A 19,174-nucleotide genomic window follows, 5' to 3' on the forward strand; every position below is an offset into this window, starting at 1 on the left:
CTGCTGACCCCAGGTAATCACGTGGGCCGCTTCTGTTGGGCCTTAAGCCTGCGTGGTGAGACCTCTTAGGACTCTAGGCACTCAGGCTCCCATCTTCCTTAGCGTCTCCCAGGACGTACCTGGTCTATTCCACCCTGTAATCCTGTAATTCCATGATGGGTCCTCGAAGAGACAATACTTCCTCTTGGGGGTAAGGCGGGTGGGAGTTAACAGCTACAGAGGGTAGGTGAGTGGGCACTTCTTGTTTCTTGCCCCTTTTTATGGTTTGGTTAACTGTGTATACTTTCATGGTTTTTTGTCACTTGTTATCTGGCCTCAGGATGTTGTTCTGAAATGGTCAAGAGCAAGGCGCTTGATACAATGAGTTTAATTAATAACATGCCCATGAGGGTTCAGGGGTCTGGGCCATTTGCTGGGCTGCATGCCCAAGTGTGCCCAGGTGCTTGTTTAGGAACATGTGCGGATGCCGTCTTGGGCTGTTTCACCGTTTGGCACATCAATATATAATTCTGTGGCTCTTCATCGTTCACCGGCCGGGCAGTAACCATTTGAAAAGAAAATGCAGAGAGCTCCAGGAGGGTACTTTTTCTCTGAGGCCCCCAGCTTGCTCTCAGCCAGGGCAGCCTGCACCAGCATACGCTGGCTTGCAGAGCAAGGCCCATGCACATCCTGGGTCCTCCCTGTGATGGGGGTCCTGCCCCCCCGGACCCCTGTGTTCCATGGCATGGGGAGGGGTTTCTCAGGATGGGCACCTGCAGAAACAATGCCTCTTGTTTACAGTTTCAAGATTTTCTGTTCTTCTGTCCCCTTTTTGGTTCATGCATTATGTTCCTGAGGACCTTCTGGTTGTGATGTGGGAAAGTAGAAGATTCGTGGCAGGGAGGTTTGCCACCCATGCCTCTTGGTTCCCCCAGTGTCTCTTCCTCTTCCTGGAGTGCTGCCTGAGTGTACTCCAAGCAGCTTCACCTGCCCTGTCTTTCCAGACCTCTCCAGACTGTCTGGCCTGTCCCAGCTCCCAGACCCATGTTTGTGATTTCCATCTCCTTGTTGCATATCTGAAGCCTCCGATGCTTTCATTGATTTTTTTTTTCCCCCTTAGGTTCTTGAAGATCAAGAAGCCAGGCCAGAGGAAAGACAAGACATGCCATCCAGTGCTGCAGAAACTGAAGAAGGTACCCAAGCTCCTTCCCCGCACTGAGGAACCCAGAAAGTGCTCAGGACTAACAAGTTAACTGGTGGTTGAAGTAGGTAGTGAAGCGTAGCAGGGACCGAGGGCCTCACAGACAGGATCAGGGTTGTTGGACACAAGGACGCTGGTTCCTCTGACAGTGTCAAACAATGTAATCCACTTTCACTTTTTATTCAATTAGCATTTACGGAGTGCTCTTGGCCAGGCCCTGGGCCAGCTTCTGCCACCATCCTGAGCTTAAGGGTACTCTCCTGATTCAGTGTATTCTCCTCATGTTCAAGTTTGATGTGTTCCTTCTAGGCTGTCCTTCATCAGTCCCTGGTCTCTCAGCTTGTTCCACCTTTGTGGAGCCCTGCTCTGCCCTGGGCTAGTCAGTCTTAAAGGGGATGGAGATGACCACTGGCATGCAGGGCTGAAGGCAGGGGATGCTGGATGTTCCTCAGGGTACAGGAATCTCTGCACCTCAGGGTGCAGACAGTCATACCCAATCCAGGTTGTCCCGCACAGCTGTTGACAGTCCTATGTATCTACCTGTGGGAGTCCACAGCAAGAGGTATATTCTTAATAATGCATTATTGAGGGGCACCTGGGTGGCTCAGTTGGTTAAGCATCTGCCTTCGGCTCAGGGCATGATCCCAGGGTCCTGGGATCGAGTCCTGCATCAGGCTCCCTGCTCTGCAGGGAGCCTGCTTCTCCCTCTGCCTGCCACTCCCCCTGCTTGTGTTCTCTCTCTCTGCCAAATAAGTAAATTTAAAAAAATCTTTAAAAAAATAATGCACCTGCAGGAATCTTATACTCTTCTTTATTTTCTCCAGTGTGGCAGTTTATCTGGGCATACATGCTTCTACTTCATTTCATTTCAGGTTTTTCCCCCCCTTTTTCCATATGCAAATAAGTCGATCTGTTAGCAAGTCTTCGTGATCGACACAAGTTTTGATTCTGGGGAGCATTCTTACCTTTTTTCTTAAATAGTCCTGACTTCTTGAACAGATTCTGATTTCATGTTTTGTTTTTCGTTTTTATCCCAAATCTTAGTAGTTGTAGGAATCTGACTTCGTCATTATGTCTTGTAAGGTAGGGCAAACGATTTATATATTGAAATACATATTATCTGATTATCAATTCTTTCCTTTTCCTTTATATTTTAGAATATTTTTTATTTTTTGAAATTATGCGTGAGGATAAGGTTATCCATAATAAGGCATGGTTACATTATCCAATTTCAGGAGAGTGAAGGGACATTACAAAACATCTGTTATGTGCAAAGGGACAGTAGTCTGATAGGGCTGAGAACCACCATGCTGGATGCTGGGGTTAGGGAGAAAAGATAGGATAAGACCCTTGCCCGGAAGCCACCAAAGTTGACTGCTGGTGAATAGTTTTGGTTCTGCTTGTATTTGGCAACATAGACTGAGTTGCATTTCACTTATTTGTCAGGTAGTAAAGTCTTAAACTCTTGGCCCCCATGTTTGTTAAAAAGTAGTCTTGGATAAGGAAGGTTTGTAGCAAGTTGTTGGAAGTCTGTGAGGCCCATCCATATTGCACACGCTCCTGGGTTAAGCGCACACGCTCCTGGGTTAAGCTCAGCAGCTGGGCTTGCTGTTCAAGCTGGACCTGCTTGGGCCCCCGTGGAGTTGCCTTCACATCTGTGTTCTGTAGATGATGTGCTGGAGGCTCTGAGCGGGCAGCAGGTCCTGCCTGCCTAAGGAGGCCGTGGGTTGCTTTATGCTTTCTCCTGAAGACCTGTAGGAGGAACCTCTTTCTGGTTTCATGTCAGGAATACTGGCTTCTCCTGAACATTTGGCTCGCTTTTATTGCTCTACCTATAACTTACAAGGTATTTTTCTTGTAGCTGGTTGACAAAAACAAAAACTTGGTGCTAAGTTTCTGGCCTGGAAATGTGTAGTATACTGCTAACTGCATTTTTGTGTGACCCTTATTTATGAAGCTCTCATCCTTGCTTTTTTTCTTGTAATTTTTACTTGTGTATTTTCTTCCCTTCTAATTCACCTTTAATTTAGAACAAAGTAGGGTCTGAATAAGTGTTTAAATTCTTGCCCTTAAGGGGCTACAGTTGGGGTTGGGGCAGAAAAATAAGCTGCCGCAGCACATTATGATAAGTGCAATAGGAGTCATCTGCAAATAATGCTGTGAGAAATCTATGGCTTGTGGTGGAGTGGTCAGGGAAAGCTTCCTGGAAGAGGTGACCCTGGAGCTGTGATCAAATGGAGGGAAAGAAATTCCAGACAAGGAAATGTATGCAATTCAGAGTTCTGAATCACATGATGAATTGAGGGAAATGCAGATCATTTTGTAGTCCTGTTGATTAGGGGGGTGTGGGGTGTGTGTGTGTGTGGGTGGGGAGGGCATGTGTGTGTTGTTAGTAACACAGGCTTGAGAGGGAGGCATATTGACCTGGCTTGTACACAAGGCAAGGAATTGGAACTCCACCCTGACAACTAATTTGAAGCAAATTAGGTTAGATTATTACTTTCAAAAGGTCGCTGTGAGGATTTGGAGAGTGCATTGGAGGGTTCAGCGGGGGTTGGGGGGGATGGGGGAGGCATTGCTATAAGTAATACAGAAGACGGTTTGCACCACAGCAGTGTAATGATTGTGGAGAGGTGGGGACAGATGGGTACTGCCCTGAAGGTGGAAGATGTCAGGTGGGTGTCAATGGTGAGGGAGAAGGGCGATTCCTCCAGTCCTTGTGTGTTCCTAACTGGGTTAGACCTTATAGGAAGCAGGATCATGACAAAAATTGTACCCCATTTTAGATGGGTTGAGTTTGATGGGTCTAAGAGCAGCCAAGGTAATACACCTGTGGTCATGCGAGCAGTAAGCAAAAGATAGAAACTCAAGTGCTCTAACTTCAAATCATTAGTGTGTAATGTACTGTATAGACCTTCTAGGCAATGCTTTGATTTGTATATTCTTGGGGCACATATTAGAAACTGTTCGCAGGTTCCAGCAGAGGGCAGTATTCAACTAAAGTGGAACTGCTCCGTTTTTGTCCATTCATAAAGCTGTAGGCAACTCAACTGGAAAAACAAAGCATTTTGAATGTCAAAGTCTGCTTCCCCCTCCTTCTTCTTTAAACCCCAAAGGGGAACTTTCCCTTTGTGACCTACTAGAAGATTTTTAAGAGATCATGTTTTTGTGTTCCTCCAGGGGCAGTGAGTGGAGTGGGAGGCCCTAAGCTTGTATCTGCAGCTGCCATAGATTAAAAGATGAGAGCGTTATCCTGGAGATGGGCTTTACTGTCCCCGTTAGTGTGATAAATGGTGTCATTATTGTCTGCGAGCCAATTATGTTTCCATAGTTTCGTAACTGTAATCATACTCCCAGAATGATGGGAAGTTACTCCAAGTGAACGAAATGGCCAAAAAGTCTTCTCATTTTTAATTTGCTCAAATGAATAAGCTAATTATTAGTATTAATCCACCAGCCGACTCTTTTGTCCCTTGCCTTCTTTGTTCCTATTTGATTTCCTATTCTAGGATTTCCTGAAGAGCATTGTTCAAAACCCCAATCTTGGGAGATGCTTTGAAAAATAAGGATTCTTTGACCAAATAAGTTAAAAATGCAGTCTATGAGACCCCCATTCCTGGTGGAAATTGAGAGTACATTTCATGTTTTTCAGCTTCTGGTTAAGTCTTGCAGTCATGACTCCTGTGCCACATTATGTAATAGTTCTCTAAATGGTTCGTGCAAGAATCCCCTTTTAATGGTTCTTAGACCATGTCGTGGAGGTGGTCTGGGGAAGGAACACGGGGGATGCGGCTCTTCCTCATCTCTACCGCTCCTGACCTTTCCTTCCTTTTCACCATCACCTGGGTCCTCGCCATCCATTAGTACAGGAATGTGTAATGCTCATACCGGAGCTGGGCGTGGGAGGTGTTTGTAAAACTCCTTATGGTCGTCATGAATATTAAGAACACCCATGCCTCGCCACACACCCTGCTGCACTTTATGATGTTGTTTGGGAGGCTGACAACTGCCTAGATAGAGTCTCTGGGGCCATAAAACAAACAGAACCACCGCAATACCCCTGACCATTACATGACTCCATTTTGTTTTATATTCTTCTGTAGTTAAAAACCAAACCAAACCAAAACCCTATGTGATTTGCTGTCTCAGCTTCTGTGTTAATAGTCCCTTATTTTTTTTTTTGGTTTCTCTGCATTAATTATGTTCCACATTTTCATTAACAAGGAAATGGGGAGTTGGCTCTGGAGCATGACTTGTAGTCACACAAGACAGGGGGCAGAATCCTTTTCTGCAGGGCTGAAGTGGGAGTTTCCCACAGGGCAGAGAGGCTTCCTCTTCATGAGCCCCGTGAGAAAGGTGGGAGAGTCTGTGGATCCAGGCACAAGGCACAGCCTAGGCATGCAGTTGAGAACCCTGCAGGTTCATCAACTCACCCATTCAGTGAATGTTTGAGTGCTCACTTGCTGACAGGCAGGGTTCTAAGCACTGGTGACATAGCTGTAACAAAAAAAGCAAAGGGAAAAACCCTGATCTCAAGGAATTTACTGTTCTATAACTGCCCTCCAGTATTTGTGGGATGCCAGGCACCATTCTAGATGCTGGGAATGCAATTGTGAGCTGAGCAAAGTTGGGACATTCATGGCGTGCACTTGCCAGTGGTCACTGAGAGGAACACTTCTGGGTGTCAGGAGTGTGTTTTCCCAATTTTATGGCAGCACAGAGAGATCACGTAACTTGTCTGAGGTGAGGCAGCTTGCCCAGGCAGTCAGAAGGTCAGGCAGGTGCATTCTCTTACCTCTCACACTGTAGACTACCCACCACCCTTCGATAATAGCACGCTTAGCTATGTGGTCTTGGGGCTGCTGGTGGAGAGTCCTCTCCAGCATTTGTGTGATGGTGAAGTGCAAAATTGGAATCATTGCCTTGAAATGAGCTTTCTTCCACATGGCTGACCTGTCTCATAAAGTTCTTACAAGGAAAATTTATGACCCACGTGTACAGGCGTGTCTCGATGACACACAGCAGCTATAGGCAGACTCTGCTAAAACCTCAGCTCTGCCATGATCTGGCTTCTGAACATCGGGCAGGTTATTCAGCTGTGTTTCCTTTTTTGCAAAATGGTGGAGTTGGGCGTATCATTTAATACTTCATAGTGAGGCTTACATGAAAAAATACAGATAGAGCCTCTGGACTAGTATCTGACCTTCGATGCTTAGCCATTGGGAAGCATCATAGCAAAGCTAGCTTATTATAAGTCCAAGTTGTAACATGTGCTAGGCTGGATTTAGTGGTAATCATGCATGTGTTGGGATACCAAGACGAGGCTCTTCCTGTCACAGTAACGAGGTGAGCAGATTGTTTTGTTTGAACGTTCTTTAGATGAGGATGCAGCCCTTCTCTGTGTGCTCTGGGTGAGTGAAATGTGAAGAGGGAGTTGGGTGGGTGGGTGGGGGATTCTCCTTCTTTGAGTATCTCCTGTGAGTTATTGGGAAAACAAGAGGGCTTTTATCGATGCAAGATTTCCTTTCCAAGATTCTTCATTTTAAATACTGTAACTGAATGCTTTTTTAAGAAGTGTTGAATATGGTTTCAATGTCTGTCAAGATTCAGGTCATTTACACCAGGATGGCTGGGACTTGAGGTGTTGGGGATTTCAGGACAGCAATTAGGCTGTTCTGTGGGGATGGTTACTGAGTTGGGCACAGAGTTCTAATCTTAACCCCAGTATGGAGTATCCATCCAAGGACTTGATCAGCGTTGTTCACCTGAATGTCAAGTATTTTGGCATTTTTGAGACAATACAGATCATACCAAGGGAATGTACTTTCCAGCCCTGGGAAGTGATTTGTAATTGTTCATTTCATCTTACAGAGCAGCTCAGCTTTTCCTGTGCTTCCTTGAGAGGCTGACTTTGCCAATCTACTTTCTCCTCCTGCCCACAGGAGAGAGCGAGTTTCATCATCAAAGGGCCAAGGATAAACATAGGATATCAAGTTAATTTATGATACTCATTTTATTTATTATTATAATACTGGTATTTTCTCACACGTGAAGAAAAATTCTCCTCCTTGCCTCCCCAGTTTATCAGAAGAATCTCAGTTTGAGCTGGAAAGAATCTCAGATTCTTCAGAACTCACCTAGATGTAACAGACTCTGTTCAGACGGGCTGTGGATACTGGTTCCAGCTGGATCAGATGAGCTGGGTAGAGGCAAGGACTAGCATTAACGGAGCCTGATTGTATCAGGAGTCTAATACACTTGAAATAAGCTTATGTTGAAAATATAGCTAAAGAGTTTCTTTCCTGAGTTGAAACAGAATCTAAGTGGGAAGTCAGAGGGACAGAAAAGTATTCAAAAGACAAAATTGAATGTTGTTTATATCTTTCAAGTATGACTTGCCTCATTTTATTTAAGCAGTTGAATAAATCAGGCAAATTACATCATGACCTCAGTGTGAGATGTCATGATAGAGAGCTTCTGCTTATGTGAAAGTTGCAACCAAAGTTTTGGGCTGAGCATATCTTTTTTTCTCCCCCATGAGTAAGTTCTTCACTGTTTGAGACTTTATGGGGAGTGGGCAGATGCATACTGGAGATGTAAACAAAACAAAACAAACCCAAAATGATATTATAAAAACATATTAAGCATAGTTACTGTATGACCCAGTAATGACACTCCTAGATAGAATGAAAACCTCCATCTCCATAATAACATGTATGCTAGTGTTCATAGCAGCATTATTCGTACCTGCCAAAAGGCGGGAGCAACCTAGATGCCCATCAGGAGTGGATATACAAAATGTGGTCCATCCATATAGTGGAATGGCATTTGGCAATAAAAAGGGATGTACTACTGATAGATTACAACATGAACGAACCTTAAAAATATTACATTCTGTGAGAGAATCCCCATACAAAAGACCATATATTGTGCGATGCCATTTATGTGAAATATCCAGAACAGACAAATCCATTAAGACAGAATGAAGATTGGTGGTTGCCTTCGGGGTTGGGGGGGGTAGTTAGGGAGAAATGGGTAGTGAGTGCTAATGGGTACAGGGTTTCTTATTGGGGGTAATGAAAATGTTCTCAACCTGTGCTAATGATTGCAAAACATTGACTCTGTCAAAATAATTGAATTGTACACTTAAAATGGGTAATTAGTATGATATTATACCTTAAAGCTGTTAAAAACATGCATGTAGAGAAGAAGTATATTCTAAAACATTAACAGTGGTTTTCTTTTGCTTTTTCTTAATTATTTTTTGTGGCTCAAAAAAGTGTCACAAGTAATTTAAAGTATGTAAAAAAAGATTTCAAATTCTTTTTGAAAGGATGTAGAGCGCAAATATGAAAATTATATTGTAAATAATACATTTGGAGTTGCTTTAGGGTAGGAATTTCTTCTTTCACCTTGACGTCTTTTCCCTGGCTGATCCTGTGGCTCAGCAGGGACCCCACAATGCTTGTTCACTTGAATGGACTGTTGGGGCTCACAGACTAATGGGGCTTATGCTCATATTTTTATAGATAATTGCCTTATCTTTTCTCCCAATCCATATTTATACTGGGAAGTCCAAAAGGTAGTTTTTACCAGTATCCCCACTTTTAGGAAAAAATGGAGTAATTGGGATACTGAAACAAAAGGGCACAGTATTAAGATAGTCTGTGAGTTAAGAGTAGGAGAGTTTCTCAAATTTGTTCCCTCTGTCATTTTAGTTCCCTGGGATTTGTGAATTGGGCATACACACTAGGATAAAACACTGAAGTGATAAATTGAAGCAAAGTTGTTAGAAGGGAAACACCAGTGCATAACTGCAAAGGAAAGGGTGGTTTTGGGGCTCAGCTAGAGGGGTGGGAGGAAGCAAAGGGAAAAGCATTCATCTGTCTGCTCAATCTGGCAGTTCAAAAGTTATGATAAACAGTGCTGGTATTCAAAGCGTTTCAATTAGTATTTCAAAAAAAGTGAACAACTTTCCCTTCCCTGTCCTGACCTAGAGCTTGCCTAATGATCCAGTACATCTCATCAGCTATTTTGGGCCACCAGATTGAGGTGGAGGAGAGAAGCATTTATTCAATGCCTTTAATATGCCAGGCACTCGCTTGGCACTGGGGATTCAAGGGTTGGGCCAAAATCAATTTGGACCCAGCCTTCCCAGAACTCAGTCTGTTGAGAGAAAAGGATCCATTCAAAGACTCTGCACCACTCTCCTTTGTGGGGGAGGCAGCGTGAGCTGAGAGCATGACCCTCGTTTTTCAGTTGTACTTGTGATGATGCCCTGCCAATCTAACCCAGTTGTGAACTTGATTGTGGACAGTTGAACCTGAACCAAGAATGAAGCAGCAGTAGTTGTCTGGCTGGCTCTGATCATGATTTTTTTTTTTTTTGCCTCCTTCCTGGGAGGAGTCAGATGATACAGCAAAGGGTAGTTAAAGGAGAATACTGATCGTCCTGTATTTTCAGTGTAAGCTTTTGCTTTGCTTAAGTGTAGCCTCTGTGGTCCCATTTTTCAAAAGGGGGCAGTAAGACTTAACACAGAGTTGAGATCTATTAGGCTAATTTGTTTCTTAACAAAACACTGGTAGTCATCTTAGAGCTGCCTAACCCTGTTGTTTGAAAACCCTGTTTGCTGGTACAGTGTCGCTGGTGAACATGAATATTAGAGATTATTTATTATTCCATTATAGTTTGGCAATAAGAAAACATGTTTATTAAGTTTGGTAAATCGGATTTAGAGGGGATAATCCTTCTGGGTGGGCCATGCAGGCAAGATTAATAGGCGTTTAAAAGTTACTGATACCATTATCTGCTGCAGGTTGCTATGGCAATGTGTGGTTTGATTGCACTATGCCATTGGTGTTACAGTGGAGTGAATGTAAAAGCATCCTGGTCATTTAGCAGAAACTCTCCTAGAGCAATTTGATTAAATTCCGGTTGAATGAATGCCAAATTCTTTAAAAGCTCTAGGATGTAGCTGTGTATTGTCCCAGATTAATTAAAGATACATTATTATCCTGAATCTATACACGGTCACAACTATTTTTAATAATGTTTGCATAAAGATTTTATAACTTTGAAAGCTATTTTTAAACTGATGAAGTACAAATTTTACAAACACTTGTCTCTCTTAATATAGTTTGTGGTAGTGGCATTAATTAGACTATACCCAAAACAAAAGAAAAATGCAGTAGATAATAAGGAAAACTGTAGGCTGACAGTATGCAAACAGTGAAATTTTGAGAGTGGCAAGAAGCTGGAATCTGAACACACTTACCATGATGACCCAGCTTCTGTTACTGCAAGCTGGGTTTTCTCAGATGCTGTGGCCTTCTGCATTAGCACGATCTTGAACAAGATGCGTGCTATTCCTTTTCATCAGCTGCCCTAGCAAATAGGGCAAAATATTGCAAAATATATTAGCAAATAATAGCAAAATAAAAATGTGTGCGACTCTCTTGATGTCTAGGCAGAAGTGTCTATTGAAACTTGGGTTCTCATTACCCTCCCTTTCTTCACCAAATGGTGCTCTTTCCCCCACCTAGCCAACTTTTACACCCATCACTTTCTGCATCTGTGCACTGGGGCAGAAAGCTTTATGTTAGGGTTTTGAATTTGGGCACTTGAGCAGCCAGCTTTTGAAGGGAGAAGTCGGTTCATTTTGGCATTCCTAGTGCTGACCCTGTTGTTGAGCAGATGTTACTATGCTGCCACCTGGAGGCCCTGTGTGGGGTGTGCATTTAAAGGTAGGTGGGGGGTGCCAGAGAGCAAAAGCCGCCCAGGCTGGATGTCCGCGTATCCTTAATCCCTGTTGATGTCAGTTGACATGACCACGTGAAACTGAAGCTATTATCGTTTCATTTTAAACTATGGGGCTAAGAGGGATTATGGATTCAAGAGCAGTAAACTACTGTGGAGTATAAATATCTCATTAATTGTTAGTAAATGCAAAGTTTCTATTATGCACATTTTAAAAAGCCCATCAGGACGGTGAGAGAGTTGACTGCTCTATCCTTGCCTGACTCTGATTTGTCAGGAAAGTACCTTATACTTTTTCTAAGCAAGAACATGAATGAACCTCCTAGCTTCGGTGCCTGGCAATAAGAGGAGCTTGAATAAATCCACCTGGAGGTGTGAAGCCTCTGGTGACTTCAGTTAATGGGCTGGCAAAGTGGAGCAGGGACTGTCTAGGTAAACTAGTGGGGTTTCCCCAGAATTGGCATCAGGCAGGGCAGCTGAGAGGGTCCAGAGGAGGCCATGGGCCCACAATAGTGTATATTCCTACCATTGTTGCTAAAGTTTCTTAACTACCTGCCCTTGCTAGGAGTGTCCAGTGCTTATTTTCCCCAGGCCCAAGTCTGCTTTTGGTGGTTATATATTAACAATAGTGGCTCTTGTTTACGGGCAACTGAGTGGGAAGAGAACCAGTCAAGACCCAGAGGAAAATACCCCTTAAATGAACCTTCCTGTTTAACTTAGAACATCCTAACCACTAATATTTCCAGGAAAGGTTTATTCAGAAAAAGGGTACCCAGCGTGCCTGGGGCCTGTCCGTGCTCAGCCTGGCACCATCTGTGGTAGGAGCCCAAGGGTTGTGCTGGTGTTACAGCCTTTCAAGGATGCCCAAGGAAAGGCAGAACTTCATCTGGAATGAATTATGCCCTTTTGAAACATGAAATCTGTGGTATTTGAGGAGCTAGACATGTGGGATATCCTCAGGTAGGTACTAGTCATGTCCTTCGAATCTTGGCTATTTTGAAGAGCCTTCGTTCTGTGAGCAGCCTGCCTTCTGAATCAGGGGCATTTGTTGATTTAATGATTTTTTTTTTTTTTTTCCCTCAGGATTTCCTGCAAGAGGTCCTGGGCTTGTTTACCTCTTGGTCCACACAAATATTACCGGAGTGTAGCAGTTGGGCCATCACATACTCTGTGGAGAGTTGATTTTTAAGAAGCCTAACCTAGGCTAGCTCTGCACAGACAGCTCCTGGGGCAATTTGTTTATATTTGTTGCCTGCTTTTCGGTTTTTCTTGCTTTCTTTCTTTCTTTCTTTTTTTTTTTTTAATGAAAGCTCCTATCAGCAGATCCTGATGAGGATCATTCCTTTTGCAGAGATTAAGAATTTGGCGACCAGCCGATCATCACCTGAGAAGGAGGATGTAAAGGTAATGACTCTCTGCCCCTCTTTCTTTTTTGCACTTTTCCCCAGAGCTGAAGTAGAAGTGAAGATCTAGTGGTAATAACAAATTTATGCCCCCCCCAAATACCAAAAACAAACCTCCAGGGGTGTCCCCCATGTCACATTTAGAATAACTTGAAATTCAGTTGGCTTTATTGCATTTTCAGTCTCTACTCTTCATGACCAAAGCTGGCTGTCTTTCTGGGTTGCAGTTGTATATGCAAGACATATACATTTTCCAAAACCAAGTTTTTCCTTAAAGATGGGTAGCTACAAATGTTTGCCAGCAATGTGACTGCAAGAGTATGCTCGGGAGACGTCCTGGGAAGAAAGGACCTAGGGAGGGCTTCCGCGTGGGGTGGGTCCTTCCCTTTCTGTAGCTCCTAAATAACACTGAGTAAGTACAAGACTAGTTTTGTTGATGTGTGGCGAGACATGTAACATGTCTTCAGTGATAGTTTCTGAGGTGGCTTTTTCTGAGTTGATAAAAATCAACAGAATTGGGGCACATAAGTAATTTTTGTCAAAACCCTGCCTGACCTTATCTTTTCCAGTGTGTGGAAAACCTGGTGGTTCAACCGAATGACCATGAAGACCAGGACAGTCTAGATTCGGGTATGTTCCAAAATAGCGCTTTCCCCTGTACTCCTAAGAGTATGCCAGTCCTGGGTATAGAGAGGACCAGAAGAAAATAAATTTTAAAATAAAACCTTCCTTCCTGGGAGCTTTGTCTAGTTTTCGAAACTGATGCAGATACATTTTTATTGCTGCAGCAGTTACAATACTTTGAGTTCTGGGGTTGAGCCTCCACTTACAATCTTTTGAAAAACAAACCAAGACAAAGCAATGAAGGCTTTGCCTGAGCAGTTGAGCTCTGAGCCAGACTCTGGCTTAGGACTGATCCTGTGTTAGTTACCTCGTAACTTCTCTGAGGTAGGCACCAACTTCAGTTTCAGGTGAAGTGACTGAGGCCCCTGGCAGACAGCCCGTGGTGGGACTGAGACTCCTAACTCCATTCTGCCTGGCCCTGGAACCCCAGGCTTACCACCGTCCCATTTTGATGCCCAGTTGCGGGGCCCTTGGAGCTGAGCCAGCGAGCCTGAGGAAGGACCAGACGTTGTCTGGGCACCAGGAGATCTGATGGCACAGTGAAGGTAGTTTTTCCCCACGACTGGACATTCTCATCTACCTACAGATTCTAGTCCACATCATCCTAGGGCACGTCCCCAGGTCTCTCTGGCCGCTTGCTAGTTCTTGAGGGCTAATCTGGGTCCTAGAGTTCCCCTTTGAGTTTGAGTCTGAGGAAGCTGTTGGAGGCTGGAGGACATACGTAACCTGGGCCATCAGCTGATGTCTCCTATGGGCCCCTGGGTGGTCTGTGCAGACCTCTGGGGCTAAGTGGAAAGCCCCGGCACAGAGCTAGGTGCCAGGTGTTGCCAGGAGTGGGGTGGTATTAGCAGTGGTAGAGGAGTGCTCAGGCTGAGGTGGAAGGGGGAGGACGGAGATGATGCCCAGGGTGAGTTCAGTAGTGAGGGGGCCAGGCCTGGAGCCTCGCGGTGCAGGGGTCTCGCTGGAGGCCAGTGGAGTGTTGTTGGCACGTTTGGCAGGTATGGGCAGAACAGTGACAGCGGTGGGGGGCGAGTCATGAAGAATAAAGCACGGTGAGGAGAAAGCACGATCATCAGCGGCCGTTGGCTGTGCTGCCCGTAGCTTGGCTCCAAGCCAGTGGTGTTTGTCCGATCTCTTCGGATGGGGTACTACCACTGAAACTGGAACAGAAACTTAGACTCTGCCAAGCAATCCGCACACCTTGAATATTTCTGCTATATAAGGTAAGGGTGATAATGTACTTCCAGAAGAGGGGAAGAGGAAGGGGAAATGGAAGCAAACATCTCAGTTTAAATGACTCTTGGAGGCCATTAAACCCAGGAGCATACCTGCTGCTCGAGCATACAGGATGTCTCATCTACAAATTACATCATGCTCCCAGGAATGTTAGCTTTGAAGAATGTTTACTAAGACAAATTGCTGGAGGGGGAGGAATGTCGGCTGTTACAAGTATTACATAGGATGATCTTAATTTTCACTTTTAAAAACTCCATTCTCAAACCAGTACATTTGCTGGGTAAGAAGCCCCGTGGTAAGGAGAATATAGTAGCCTGACCTAATCGGTGTGTTTTGTCAGTAACATCATTGTGTCTGAGGAGGATCGTAATAAATGATTTGAGACAAACTTGTATGACTTTAATCCCCAGTGAAAATGGCCACAAATGATTATTCCTTGTGCTAACATTGGCTTTTTTCTTCATTTAAACTTTTAGGATTGAAAAAACTTACCTGACTTTATGCAAAGAAAATGGTAATAGATTTTAAAAGAACCTTCTGGGACAGAAGGGGACAGGAAGCAGTGAGCAATAGTTGGATGATAAGCTGGAGTCTGGAAATTGAAACAGCTTTTCCACAAGGCCACTTCCAAACTGTTGTGTTATTTTATATGTACTTACATTCTGCTCAGTCTCCTAGGACATACTGATAAATATGGGATTGAGGTTTATTTCTTTGCTGATTTGTATTATTCAGAATGGTATGATGTTAGTTTAGCATGCTCTCATAAACTACATCGGTGCTGTTACAGTAGAACTTGCTGTGATGATGGACATGTTTTATATCTGTACTATTCAACATGAATAGTAGCCACATAGTTCTATTGTGTGTGTGATGTATGACTAGTGTGGCTGAGGAATTAACTTACAACTTTAGTTTTTATTGCCCCAGAAGTTCCCTTTGTATTGTTGATCATCAGAGCATCAAGAATCCTACTGGCCATTAGTTCATACACTGAAAAGGACTGTTGATTGCAGAGATGATGTCTTGGGTGGGTAATAGCTGGTAAGCTCATCCATGCCAGTGCCTCTGAACCACCTCAGTGAGTAGTAAGGGGATGTTCAGGAGTGATGGCTCTGTTGAGATGGGTCAGTAGAGAAATTAAGAAGGGAGAGAGAGTCTGTTTGGCTCAAGTCTGCAGGACTCAGTAGGATTAAGAAATAGAAGCTCAGTAGTGGGCCCCAGCAAATGCTGTGCCAAGGAGAAGGGAAGTGAACATCAAGCACGAGCAAGGGGACAGCTGTGAGAATTTGGAGGGATGGTGAGCTTCAGCTGCCTTCTTGGAATCCCACCTGCAAATGAAGATGCATAAACCATCATTGCATCAGCCAAGTTGCAAATGGCTGATACGTTGCTGTCTTGTGAACTCTACTTTTAAAGGGTTGAATTTGAAAAAAAATAGAACTGTGTGCCTCATTAGAAATGAAGATTTTCAGTTAAAAGTTAAGTTTGTCCTGGAGGACTGCAAATCAAGAGTGCCAATGTGGCAGGTGAATTACAGAAGCTCCTGGAAGGTGACACTCCTGCTTTCTTAGCAAGTGATACTCCAGAGTGTGAGTGAAGTTGTGTATGTCAGACCAGATTTAGTGACATTCACACTGATGTTGCTTTTCCTGCAATAATTTATCAGCCATGTCCTGCATTGGACTAAAGATGGCTTGAGAGTTATCTACCTACAGCTGTACATTGTAGAACTATTTGAATAGAAAAAATGAAGGATTGGTGAGACAGATTGGTTAAAACAAGAACCATGTGAGCATGTTTTAACTTTCCTCAAGGGACAAGATAGGGAGGTAGAGACATTAGGGGAGGTGGTGATGGAATTGGTTGGCATCATGGTTCTATGCTTGAGAAGTCCCAGTACCTTAAAGCTCTGGGCAGGAAGGAAGGCTGCATTTACTACCCCGGGTCTGGCTGGCAGAGAGTGTACCAGAGAAGATTTCATATAGAATATCATGTCAAAATAAGGCTTTTGGAAAAAATAATATTTTTATTTTAAAAATTTTTTAATTTTAATTTTAAAATTTTTAAAGATTTTATTTAGTTGACAGAGAGAGAGAGAGACAGCGAGAGAGGGAACACAAGCAGGGGGAGAGGGAGAGGAGAAGCAGGCTTCCTGCTGAGCAGGGAGCCCGATGCAGGGCTTGATCCCAAGACCCTGGGATCATGACCTGAGCCAAAGGCAGACGCTCAATACCTGAGCCACCCAGGCGCCCCAAAAATAATATTTTTAAATTGTGGAAGCAATAAATGCTCACAGTAGAAAAATTGGGAATTTTAGAACCTTTAGGAAAAGAGAGAAACAACCCTATATTTTGCTCACCCAAAGCAGCTGCTATTAAACTTAGCTGTATTCCTACCAGTATTTTTAGGTGCATCTATTTTTAACATAGTTGTGATCATGTAAACAATTGAATTTTGTGCCCTGTTTTATTCATTTAACATTATATGCCATAAGTAAGTTCTGTGTTAGTAGGTAGCTTAAAATGATTCTGTACATTTTTCTACAAAAAATAGGGGTTACTTTTCTAAGAAGAAGGGGAAAATGTCTTAGATTTTGCCAGTCAGTATTTATCAGTGAGAAGAAAAGCTCTTCTTTTTATAATATGTATTGTTTGATTTTATAGAGTGACCTGATTTTCAGTATATGCTGAGGTTCAAATCCCAATTATTCTTCAGTATTTTGGGTCACTTCATTGCTATTACTGTTGGTTACTTATAGGTAACATGAGAAAAAGGAAACCTTTTAATCTTTTAGTTAGTATGTGTTGGGGCTGGGAGGTGTGGGTACCCAGGAGAGAGATAAGCCAAAGCTGGTGTGGAAAGAAACCTGACCTGATACCCAAAAAAATTGATCCAGACCAATCATGAGAAGGAAGCAGAAATAGACAGAAATGTTCAGTAGGAAACAAAGTGTTTCAAATTGCTTAACCTAGACAGCACAGACTCTCAGGACTACAGAAAAGACCCAGAAGGAGAAACAAAGGTGCTACATAGGAAGCTTAGGGAAAAATATTTTTAGTAAACGGAAGCTGGATGGAAATCATTGGAAGATCCAGAGGATCAGCCCCTCTAGAGCAGAATGTTTGGTGTAGTACAAACTTGTTTTTTGGGATCCCCATTTGTGGGTCTATCTGGGAGAGGTCCAAGCCCATGGATTTCAGTGGTAAGGTGCATGGAGACTGTGTAGTGAATCCTGATGGTTTGGCATAAAGCACCAAATAAGTAGGGCTAACCGGGTTAATCTTTGTTCTCTTATATTAACTAAAAGTTTAGAAATGAAATTAATGACGCTAAGTTATACAAGCATATAAAACAGCACTTTTAAGTTGTTTGTGGGAACAGTTTTGAGATGATTCCAAACAGCAGGGAATCTTAAGATCTAGGACCCATGGGATGCCTGGGTGGCTCAGTCAGTTAAGCATCTGCCTTCAGCTCAGGTCATGGTCCCGTGATCCTGGGTCGATTCCTGCATCAGGTTCTTTCCTGAGCAAGGAGCCTGCTTCTCCATCTGCCTGCCTTTCCCCCTGCTTGTGCTCTCTCTCTCTCTCTCTCTCTGACAAATAAATAAATAAAATCTTAAAAAAAAAAATATCTGGGACCCATGTCAGAGGAAGTGGGCCCTCTGTTGGCTGTTATTTAATAACACATGTGTATCTATGTTGAGATATCAAGAATGTTAAACATGAAGGAATATCTAAAAAAGTGTCAGGGAGAAGGAAACTTAGCAGAGCTCTCAACCTTCTAAAAAAGAAGTTTTGAAGTCTGATTTTTGGCAGATCTTTCTCTATGCCCCAGGCTACAGAATCTTCTGTGGATTCCTTTGTGGTGGTGGTGGTGGGGGGAGCCAGTTTTCATTTCTTTACCACAAACCAAAGCTTATCAGTGATTGGATTTTGAAATAAAGGAACTGGGGCTAGGAATGGAGACATAACCCAAGACCACTGAAAATGCAAAGTTATTTGTAAAAATGGACTCGTATTCCTTCTGTTGACTTCAGTGAAATTTTCTTACTACACTTGTTGAGGTTTTAAACATTGTTTTTGGTAGAAGAAATTACTGACTTACTGGAATTCTGAATATTACAAGCTCTGTTTGGGTCCTTTACTATAAGTGTTCTATTTGTGGCTTCATTGTTTGGACATATTTTTCTTGTGGAATGTGAATAAAGCATTTTTCTTTAAATTAGACAATTAGAATATTTATTGGCAGAATTCTATCCCATGAATTAAAGAATTGTGGGATTTTTAGGTTAATATATACTATAAACTAGAGCACATGAAGAAACTAAAGCCTTACTGGAGGTATATAATATTATATTGCTTTTCTTCTGATTAAAAAACACATACACAAACACTGTGTTAAACTGGATTCCCAAATCTACTGTCTGATGAAACCATGAGTCTTATGCTTTGCCTATTATTAGCTCACAAATGTAAAAAACGCAAAATAAAAGTGAGTTAAGGTTAAGAGTTGTATAGGCACTCAACCTATGGTTCTAAACTTAGCCTGCACATTGGGATTACCCTTGGAGCTTTAATAATACTGAAACCTGTGTCCATTCCCAGAGAAATCTGATTTAACTGGTCTGGAGTGAAGCCCACACTTAGAGTTCTTAAAGTTCCCCAGGTGATTCTCAGTGTGGCCCAAGGTTGAGAACCATGATGTACTTCCTTGAGGGAGCTCTGCTTTGCTGAAATCACCCCTGACTTCCTGGGGTTTCCATCTTCTTAGAGTTGGGGAAATGTGGTTCTACTTGTATTGCAATAGATGGCAAAAGCAATGAATGGAAGCCAATTTGTATTGGGTTTGCAGACTTTGAATGAGTATCATCATCAATATCATAGATACGTGGGAAATGTAAAAACTTTGGAAAAAAACTACTGAGAGAAAATCCAGTGATTGTCACTTGCTTTCAGAGTCATTTAATGACATA

The 19,174-nt window shown here is 43.0% G+C and overlaps 1 protein-coding gene across 8 annotated transcripts in view; it reads left to right on the forward strand.

Annotated features, from left to right (window-relative positions):
* ARHGEF28 (Rho guanine nucleotide exchange factor 28) overlaps positions 1–19,174 on the forward strand; it is a 321,591-nt gene that overhangs the window by 170,256 nt on the left and 132,161 nt on the right. For 6 of the 8 annotated variants that reach the window (XM_027606410.1, XM_027606415.2, XM_027606414.2 and 3 more), the window contains exons 7-9: positions 1,100–1,172; positions 12,288–12,340; positions 12,909–12,969. In XM_027606410.1, the coding sequence (XP_027462211.1) occupies positions 1,100–1,172; positions 12,288–12,340; positions 12,909–12,969 (187 nt within the window). Of the gene's footprint in view, positions 1–1,099; positions 1,173–11,469; positions 11,897–12,019; positions 12,341–12,908; positions 12,970–19,174 lie in introns of those variants that run through there. The other 2 variants (XM_027606416.2, XM_027606412.2) reach the window with 2 other exon arrangements.

Source organism: Zalophus californianus, chromosome 5, assembly GCF_009762305.2.
Source record: "Zalophus californianus isolate mZalCal1 chromosome 5, mZalCal1.pri.v2, whole genome shotgun sequence".
NCBI lineage: Eukaryota > Metazoa > Chordata > Mammalia > Carnivora > Otariidae > Zalophus > Zalophus californianus.